Below are 10,133 nucleotides of genomic sequence, written 5' to 3' on the forward strand. Positions count from 1 at the left end.
GGAGTTGATAACCAAAATAATGGCTTTTCCTCAATCAGATTTTTTTTTTCTTTGTGTAATTTTCTTCTAAAATTCAGTGTAAGGATACAGTTAATTGTATTAAAGTGTGTTTTTTGCCCCCAGTACGAAGGGATATATAGAGTCTTTTTGTGAAAGACCTTTAACATTGTTTCATGTTGAAACATTCCACATTTAAAATGATGATTTAACTTTAAATGGTTATTTCTTACTATTCTAATCTGGTGAGAGTTGGTCAGGACTCGTCCTGCTTTTTTCGCTTCCATACCTTTAATTCATATCCTGATATCTTTGTTTTATTACAGGAGACACCAACAAAAAGAACATAAATTAACTTCAGCCTACGGAAGCCTGGTAACACCTGAAGGAGGGTAGGCAAAATTGATACATAAAGTTGTGTTCAGGATTAGCTTAATGGTGACAATAGCCATGGTAGTTGAGCACACTCAGGTATGATGTGAAGACCATACTCACCTGCTTGCCAGAAAAGAACTAATGCTCGTAAATAACTTTGAAAATACAGGAGAATGTGGTTAAATGTGGTCTTGAACTCAATACTTGAGTTTTTGTAGGTCACTGATTCTTTGTTTAGTAGCTGTTGGAAAGCAAAAAGATATTCTTAGTGAAACTGTAGCATTCTAAATTACTTGTGATTATAATCTGTAGGAATAATAATGTGACTGACTCACCACCCTCTTCCCAATTGAATCCTAAATTCTGTCCTCATAAATACATTGCAAATGGAGACTCTAGGGGTTTGTCATGCTCCAGAAAAGAGCATGACCAGTGACTTCTAGTGAATACTGTTACTATTTCAATGTGAAATAATGAACTGGATTATGGCTGTTATGCAGGGTAGGAAACTGGAATTATGGAAGAAGTCTGTGTTGTGGTTTAAGCCCAGCCAGCACTGCACGAGCTACTAGGAAGGAGAAAAATAACTGCTACAGCTGAACCCAGGACAGTGTGAAACACTGCTTTCTGTTCTTTCTTGCTAATCAGTGACATCCAGTTGGTTTCCCAGCATCACAGTTGCTATAACGAACTTACCCACCTCTGGGATTTTCTGGAGCTATGCCTTCACCAGGGAAACTCTTCAAATAATCAGTGGGATAGAGGTGTCTTTCAGTGGGATGTATGTAGGAGTGGGTGCAGTCTTTGAGAAGTTTCTGCTGGAAGTGGAATTGTTTCTCTAAAACTAACAGCAGTACAGTGTTAGAGCCTGGCTTTCAAAACAGCTGTCTTTTCAAGTTCCTTTCTTACGACTCTTAGGGAGAATAATGCACTTACATTTCCTTGTTTTCCTTCCAGGGAAAGTAGAGAAGCTGTGCCCTGTGCTTTATATCTAACCTGTTGAGAGTACCTCTGGGACCATGTTTGCTGCTTAGCAGGGAACTAAAATTCAGGTATGATCAATTAAAAAGAGGTGATTTTGATTATTACTTCATTTTATTCATTTTTATATTGTTGCTAAAACCCAGTTTCCCAAGTAATATATATTTGGTGATGAGTTTTTAGTGAGTTAAAAGCTCTAAAAAAAATATTTGTATGGTTGTCACTTTGCATTGAGTCATGCTGTATGATAAAAGCAATCCTTTGCTTAAAAAGAAATCCAAACCTAAACTTGTTTGTATGAATGCATTCAAATTCAGTGACATTTGCATTTTGAAACTGAACTGTGAGACGGGGACAGGGAGCAGAATGGAGCCCATGTAATCCAAGTGGAACTGGTCAGCAATATGCTATATCACTTAGACACACACAAGTCTATGTGGCCAGATGGGATCCACCCAAGGCTACTGAGGGAGCTAGCTGAAGTGCTCACCAAGCCATTTCCCACCATTTACCAGCAGTCCTGGCTCACTGGTGAGGTCTCAGTTTGACTGGAGGTTAGCAAGTGTGACACCCATCTACAAGAAGGGCTGGAAGGAGGATCCAGAGAACTACAGATCTGTCAGCCTGACCTTGGTGGCAGGGAAGGTGATGGAGTAGATCAGGCCTGGTCAGCATGGCTTTATGAAATGCAGATCCTGCTTGAGTAACCTCATGTTCTATGACAAGATGAAGCACTTACTAGATGTTGGATGTTGTTGACCTGGACCTCAGTAAAGCCTTTACTGCCCACAGCATTCTCTTTGGAGAAACTGCTGTTCAGGGCTTGGATGGGTGTACTCTTTGCTGGGTAAAAAAAAAAATGCCTGTGTGCCCCAGCAGCCAAGGAAGCCAAGAGCATCCTGGTCTGAGCCAGTACTGGTGTGGCCAGCAGGGCCAGGGCAGTCAGTGATGGTCCTCCTCTACTCAACACTGGTGAGGCCACACCTTGAATCCCGTGTTCAGTTCAGGGGAGATCCTTATCACTCTCAACTACCTGAAAGGAGGATGGAGCCAGGTGGTGGCTGGTTTACTCCCAGGTAACAACAGGACAAGAAGAAACATCATCGTATTGTACCAGGGGAGGTTTAGATTGGATATTGGGAAACATTTTTCCCTAAAGGGGTTGTCAAGCACTGAATAGGCTGCCCAGGGAAGTGGTGGAGTTGCTATCCCTGAAGGTATTTAAAATACCTGTAAATGTGGAACTTAGGGGCATGGTTTAGTGGTGGCCTTGGCTGTGCTGAATTAACAGTTGCACTGATGATTTTGAAAGGTCTTCTCCAACCCAAACAGTTCTGTGATTTCTATGACAATATTTTTCCTTCTAGGCACAAGAGGTTGTAAACTTAAAAGACTGAATATGGGTGAGAAGAAGCCAGAAACTTTGGACTTTGTAAAGGATTTTCAGGAATATCTTACACAGCAGACTCACCATGTAAATATGATTTCTGGATCAGTTTGTGGAGACAAGGAAGCAGAGACTCTCCAGGGAGGTAAGCAAATTGCAGTGCTATCAAATTTTAGTCTTTTAGACAATGACTGCACTGTTGATGTTCCAGATAATTAAGCAGAGGCCTATAACTATACAGAAGTATTTCTGATAGTTTTTTTTTCTCATCAGAAAAGATGTGGCTGTACCTTTGTTACGATAAGGGGATGTTCTTACAGTGCTTTAAATAGAAAGACCAAGGGCATAGGGAAGCTGAAGATGTGTAGCATGTTCTCAGTAGTATCCCACCGATTCTTGATTGACATCTGTGTTGTATTATTTACAGCTGGGACAGAAGGTGATCAGAATGGACTGGATCATCCTTCAGTTGAAGTTTCACTGGATGAAAACTCAGGAATGTTGGTGGATGGCTTTGAACGGACGTTTGATGGGAAGTTAAAGTGTCGGTACTGCAACTACGCCAGCAAAGGCACAGCACGGCTCATAGAGCACATCCGAATTCATACAGGTATGAAATACTCTGCTGTGCTTTCCTGTACATTAAACACTGTGCTTTGAACTCAGTGGTATGACTTGCACATGGGGAGTTATCACACTGCTTGAAGATGTTTGTTCTAGAGTTACTCGGCAATTAGATTTATTATGGCAGGCTACTGAATTTGATATATGGGAGTAAAGTTTAGTGTGAAAGCATCAGTGTAAATTGGAAGGCCCTAAAGGTAACATAGCTCTTTCCTTGGAGGTTATAGGGGCTTTTTTTCCTCTCTTAATTAGCTATGAAGATATTCCTGTTTCATGCCACATTCTAGATGTGGAAGTACCAAACATAGTAATAAGAATAAAGCTTTATTCAAATGTGACCACATGGCATCAAAAAGTGATCATTACTAATAATAGTAATGAAAAAAAAGTATTTCCTGTGGCATTTCCCACTGTTGGGTTTATAAAGCTGAAATGCAAATCTCTTGAGTTAGGTTAGAATATCCTAAACTGTTTGTGAAGTCAGCTCTGACCTCCTGGCAAGTGAGAGGAAACACACAAAAGCTCCTTGTGAAGTCTGACTTTGGTGCCTGCCCAGTTATTACAGAATACAGTTACCAATTCAGAAGACTTTACGGCTTGTCACTAAAGTAATAATTAAAATAAAAGAAGTATTCTGGAAAAAATGGAAGTTTTTACAGGTTTCCAGTCTGGTTCCAAAACTTGTACGTGTATCACTTCAGTGGTCTTGGGTAGGTGGCATTTGGGGATTCTCTTTGAAGGAAATGCTTTGTTGTCACTTGGGCGTAATTGTAGCTCTCTTTAGGTATGGTTATTGTTAGTCAGATTCTCACTTTGCTGTGAACCACTGTGTCTACAGTCATTTAGAGGATGTATTTTGGCAAGTCAGTGCTCCTTGTGCTGGTCTTGCAGTGTTGGCTTATTTTAACAAGGCATAATGGGATGGAAAATGGCAACCAACTAGAAATCAAAGTTCTGAGGTTCAGACTCTAAACATCATCTAAATTCTCCTCTTGTGCTACTGTGAGCTACCTCTGTCTGTAGCTGTTGCTGTTTTCAGATTCCCAGTGGGAATTTTGTGTGTTACCAATAGTGGATAGAATACCATGGCTTCTGTACCTGCATTTTACACAGTGTTGATGCCATGGCTTGCTGCAGACCTGCAGAGCAGCACTGAGTTCTGGAGCACTTTTTCCATCTAGTTTTTCATAAAACAGCTACATCTTCACTTACCATTTGCCTCTTATGGTATGTGGATAAGGAGAAATCTAGCAGCTTTACTCTGTGCAGTGCTATTTCTGAGCTTGTGAAAGAAGGGTCATGTAGTGGGAGAAACTACTGCAGACTTAGCAGTTTGTTTTTTAAATAGTGCTTAAAGGTGCAGGGGTAACATCAACCTTAAAGTTTCATGCCTTTTTGGTGACATATAGCTATTCCCATCTAAAATCTTGCATCCTCAAGCCCACAGTTAGTACAAGTCAGTTATCAACAGGAGCAGATGGACTGCTAGAGCTGTGATGGAGACATAAATGGCTGCTAGAAGATGTTGCTGTTGTGTGTTTGCTGATTCTTGAGATGTTTTTGATGGCCTTGGTGTGCATGGGGTTTCTCAAACAGAATGACTGAAATAATATGGTGTTACTTAATATCAATTTTAGCCATATTAGCAAAAAAATCAAATCTTCCTTCTTTAGGTATCAAAATGTGGGTATTGGTATACTGTAAGCATTCCTTCTCATACTCTAGGAAACTGTCTACCCTTTTTTATGCTTGCAGATATTAGGCTAACAGTTCTTTTGTTGAAGGAGGGGATTCTCCCCCTCTACTCTGTTCTTGTGGGACATTCTCTGCTGTCCTGTGTCCAGTGCGGGGGTCCTCAACACAGAAGGGATGTGGAGCTCTTGGAGTGAGCCCAGAGGAGGTCACGGAGATGCTGCAAGGGCTGGAGCAGCTCTGCTCTGGAGCCAGGCTGAGAGAGCTGGGCTGGGGCAGCCTGGAGAAGAGAAGGCTCCTTAAGGGGAGACCAGAGAGCAGCTCCAGTACCTAAAGGGGCTGCAGGAAACCTGGAGAGGGGCTTGGGACAAGGGCCTGTAGGGACAGGCCAAGGGGAATGGCTTTAACCTGCCCGAGGGGAGACTGAGATGAGCTCTTAGGCAGAAGCTCTTCCCTGTGAGGGTGCTGAGGCGCTGGCACAGGGTGCCCAGAGAAGCTGTGGCTGCCCCATCCCTGGCAGTGTTCAAGGCCAGGTTGGACCCAGGGGCTTGGAGCAAGCTGCTCTAGTGGAAGGTGTCCCTGCCTGTGGCAGGGGTTGGAACTGGATGAGCTTTAAGGTCCCTCCAACCGAAGCCATTCTATGATTTTGTGTTTTCAGAATGCTTTCTTACCCTTCTGCTACTTCAAGGGAGTAGGTGTCACTGCGTGGCTGGAAGTAGTAGGACAATACCTGCTGCACGTCATGATTATTTCAGCGTAGTTGCAGCGTAATATATGCAAAAGCAAGAAAGATTCCAACCAAGAACTGGGATGCTGAGAAATGTCCTCATAAATCTGACTCAGTGGTCATTACTTGGAAGGAAATACCCCAAGAGCCACAGCAATTCATTACTTAGGGCAAAGCTTAATACTTGGTGTTTGTCCTTTGGCTAATATTTTGAGTTGTTGCTTGTGGTTGTAGTACATGATATTGTTAGTATTACACCTCAGAAATGGAGCTTGGCCTGTGGGATGGCACATTACTGGCTCAGACACATCTGATGCTAATGTAATACCAGTAACTGTACAATGGTAAGCCCATTTCCCTATACCACTCTGTCCAGTTTTTATACCATAGACAAGAATATTTTTCTTTCTCTGTATAGTTTCCCCTTCACCTTTTTACAATATATTTCACATCCCTGATTTTAATACAGCATTGCCTGATGTCCTGATGGCAGCACCATTTTGCCATTACCTCAGTGGCTCTTCATAGAGCCCTGCTTTGTTTCTTTGTACAGAAGGACTCCAGAATAAGGAAGGGGTGTTTTATTTGGTTTGCTTTCCTTAGTTTATTTTTTCCATGCAAGAGCAAGGAGATCTAAGGCCTGAGTGTTGTTTTGCTCAGAAGCGTGGCAAAGGGCCCAGAGATGGATTGCATGGACTGTGAAGACTGAGTGACTGAATCAGCATTAAAATAGAGAAGTGAGAGCTTACTCTGTAGCCTTAGAGCACTGCAAGTAAACAGATGCTGTGTTCTGGGTAACATGCAAGTGCAGCAAGGGATCTGCCAGAGTAATTAGGACCCAGACACCATCACGCAACAATCATTAAGTGCAACTTACCACAGGATTACTCCATGCTGAGTCTGGCGGCAGTGTAATTAGTAGCTCAGCAGCTGTGTTGTGTTAAGGGTGTGCAATGTGCGATGCAAATCATCTCTGTGTAACCAGTCTGGAATGAAAGAAGACCATTGAAACTGACAAGTTCTTTGTGAATGCAGGAAGCTTGTCAGTCTTCTTCCATTCATCTGTGTACCAAATCTCCACATCGTTATGTGTGTGTATATATATGTATATTTGAAAATACATATATATGCTTATGAAGAAACTGGTTTCAGTTGTTGTGAATAAAGTACTTAGAGGTAGCACAAAAATGGCTTTTTCTTTTTTACCCTCTTGAAGAGACAGTGACATAGGGAGGAAAGAAAAAAATCTTCTGTTTAGCATCCCAGGTTGTGATTCCAGACTGTGGGATGCTGAATATGGGAAGGGCTTTCTCTTGTCAGTCACATTACATCTTTGAGGACCTGTAGAGTGCTTGCAGTGTATTAGTGGCCCTCTCTGCATTCAGACGTCTGGCTTTTACAGTTGTTCTAGATGGATTTTAAAAGCCACAAATCAAATGTATATGTAAAATAGTAGAAAATGCTTCTAAAAACCCCTGTGAATGCTGAAGAGCAGGCGCTGACTCCCAGTTTTCTGGAGCCTGATGTGCTGTGTGGCAAGACAGTTGCACAACTGAGATTTGGAAATTGACCTGGTGTCCTAGATAGGAAGATAAGATGATGTTTCGTTTCAGCACTTGAACATGAACCTAATCCTCTGGGCTTTTCTAACATTGCAGATCTGGATCTAAAATCTCCTAGAGGATCAGTCTGTGAAAGGAAAATTAAGTCCCGAAGTATGATGTTACCAATGTGTTGGCTTGTATTTACGTTTGACAGTTTTCTAAGTACTTTCTGAAGTGTTAATGTCAATATCTCTTCAGTATCATTTAGTAGAAGAGCAAAGTTGTATCTCTCTGGAAGGAGAATACCTGATTGTCATGTCTGAGAGCACACAGCTCCCCAGGGATTTTGTTTTCTTAAATAAACAAAGCTTTTGTTTTCTTTAATACCTCTTTAACCATAGGATCCTTTTTCAGCATTCAGTTCTTGAATGCATGTGTTATTTAGAGAACAGTTCCAAGATGTTTAAAAGTAGGAATGTCTGGAAGACGCTGGAAGGATACCCTCCCTCAGTGTTTCAACCCAGTTATCAGTAAGAATGGTTACATGTTGGTGGTACAGACATTCCTGTAGCCGACTGCTTATGTGCTTTATAGCTGAGGTACGGTTTGTGTGATGCTCTTAACTGGATCCAGACACCATTGCGTTCGACCCTTGGCATCGTGCTGCAGTTCCTGGTCAGGTTATGTTATGCTCATTGTGTTCACAGTTTATTCCTGGGCTTATTATCACTTGGGTGAGGCAGAGATGTCTACATCTACTTTGCTTTTCCACCAAATACACAGCTAAACTCAAGACTAGCAGTGACTGAAGCTCCCTGTTAGCTACTCTCTGTTCCATGAAAAGCCTTTTTCAAGCACTCAGAGATGCTCTAGTATGATCTCTCTGAATTTTCCAGGTGAGAAGCCGCACAGATGCCACTTGTGTCCCTTTGCATCAGCTTATGAACGTCACCTGGAAGCTCACATGCGCTCACACACAGGTGAGAAACCATACAAATGTGAGTTGTGTTCCTTCCGCTGCAGCGACAGGAGCAACTTATCCCACCACCGCAGGCGCAAGCATAAAATGGTGCCTATCAAGGGTACAAGGTCCTCCCTAAGCAGCAAGAAGATATGGGGGGTTTTGCAGAAGAAAACCAGCAATTTGGGCTACAGCAGAAGAGCATTAATTAATTTGAGTCCACCTTCCATGGTGGTGCAGAAACCAGACTACCTTAATGATTTCACTCATGAAATTCCAAATATCCAGACTGAAGCGTATGAGAGCATGACAAAACCAACCCAGAGCAGTGGGTTGCCAAGAGATCCACAGGACCTTATGGTAGATAATCCTTTAAACCAGCTCTCTACCTTAGCAGGACAGTTATCCAGTTTGCCACCCGAAAACCAAAACCCAGGCTCGCCTGATGAAGTTTCCTGTCAAGATGAGAAGCCTTTCATGATACAGCAGCCTACTGCACCTGCAGTAGTTTCAGCTGTGTCAGCAAATATTCCTCAAAGCTCATCTCCAGCCAGCCCAGATCCTCGGCCTACACACAATCAAAGGAACTACAGCCCCGTGGCGGGTCCCAGCAGTGATCGCAGCGCCCACACCAGTACTCCCAGCATAAGTAATAGTCAACCGAGTACTCCAGCACCAACCCTTCAAGTTCAGGACCCTCAGCTCCTGCATCACTGCCAACACTGTGACATGTACTTTGCGGACAATATCCTTTATACTATTCACATGGGATGTCATGGATTTGAAAATCCTTTTCAGTGCAACATATGTGGCTGTAAGTGTAAGAATAAGTATGACTTTGCTTGCCATTTTGCAAGAGGCCAACATAATCAGCATTGACTGAGAACGTGCTTTCATTTAGTTTTTTAACATATTACAGTCTATTTTTCATACTTGCTGAAGGAAAAGCTTGCACGTTGCATAAGGAATCTTCACATGAAGCAATTTGACAAAGGAGGCAAATTTCTTTCTATGTTGTCACAAAACTTGCCAGGGAAATTTTGTATAGGATGGGGTGGTTGTTTTATATTCGGCTGGAATAGGAATTGGAATGTGTTTCCATGCTTTGGCTGCTATATTTGAGTTGCTTGTACTTCATCCCAATAAACACTGTACATATGTTGAAGCAGAGCTTGTGTTCTGAAACATCAGGCTATTTACGGGGCAAGACAAAATGTATTAACTGTAAGAGACACAAGGTTATTGCAATGACATATCTTGTTTCTTTGGAGACATATTTATCCTTAAAAACTTAGCTATTCCAAACTGGAAAACCAAACAGAAGCAACTTTCACATACAAGTTCAATTTGATGTCAAACTTGCTTTTATCTAGTGAAGGTTAATAGTAAGTTTTTCCTTAGTATGGTCTAAACTCTTCATTCTAGAGCACAAACACTAATTTAACTTTTAGTTTTAAAACTCATCCTGAAAGTAGAAGGTGACAGGTTATTGGGAATGAAGTTCTGATAGGAAAAAAGTTAAAAGCTTGTCATTCATGAGTTATACTAAAGAAAAAGGAGACCTTATTTATACTAAGCAAACTTTTATGTGTGGTTCCTTTGAAGAGGAGGTAGTTTTTCCACAGTCATATTAAAGAGCTTGTAGATCTAATATATATTCAGAGATTTTTAACTGCCTTAAACTTAATGTGTACAGATATTTAAGATTTGCACAGTTAAACTTCTGTCTGGCTGATGGAAGTTCTAACAGAAAAGAAACAAGAGGTTTACAAATGGGGAAGAGAATCGTGTTCAGTGTTATCTCGGGCCAAGCTGTGACTGGTAGGTTTGAAAGCTCTATGATGT

At 41.7% G+C, this 10,133-nt stretch overlaps 1 protein-coding gene across 1 annotated transcript; it reads left to right on the forward strand.

Moving 5' to 3' along the window:
* The first annotated feature begins 292 nt into the window (after positions 1-292).
* Positions 293-9,458, forward strand: IKZF5 (IKAROS family zinc finger 5). Its single transcript, XM_062635298.1, has 5 exons — positions 293-389; positions 1,330-1,424; positions 2,721-2,885; positions 3,168-3,350; positions 8,224-9,458. Exons 3-5 carry the CDS (start codon positions 2,753-2,755, stop codon positions 9,165-9,167), a joined length of 1,260 nt encoding a protein of 419 aa, XP_062491282.1. The 5' UTR covers positions 293-389; positions 1,330-1,424; positions 2,721-2,752; the 3' UTR covers positions 9,168-9,458.
* Positions 9,459-10,133: the final 675 nt, after the last annotated feature.

The sequence above is a fragment of the Pezoporus occidentalis genome, unplaced genomic scaffold (genome assembly GCF_034315485.1).
Source record: "Pezoporus occidentalis ecotype Australia unplaced genomic scaffold, CSIRO_AGI_Poc_V1 ctg45, whole genome shotgun sequence".
NCBI classification, from domain to species: domain Eukaryota; kingdom Metazoa; phylum Chordata; class Aves; order Psittaciformes; family Psittacidae; genus Pezoporus; species Pezoporus occidentalis.

Excerpts from the sequence above, each read along its gene's own strand:
- IKZF5 (XM_062635298.1), top strand. The coding sequence starts at position 2,753 with ATGGGTGAGAAGAAGCCAGAAACTTTGGACTTTGTAAAGGATTTTCAG. Across the intron at positions 2,886-3,167 it reads AGCAGAGACTCTCCAGGGAG|CTGGGACAGAAGGTGATCAG; the intron begins GTAAGCAAATTG and ends TATTATTTACAG. Across the intron at positions 3,351-8,223 it reads GCACATCCGAATTCATACAG|GTGAGAAGCCGCACAGATGC; the intron begins GTATGAAATACT and ends TGAATTTTCCAG.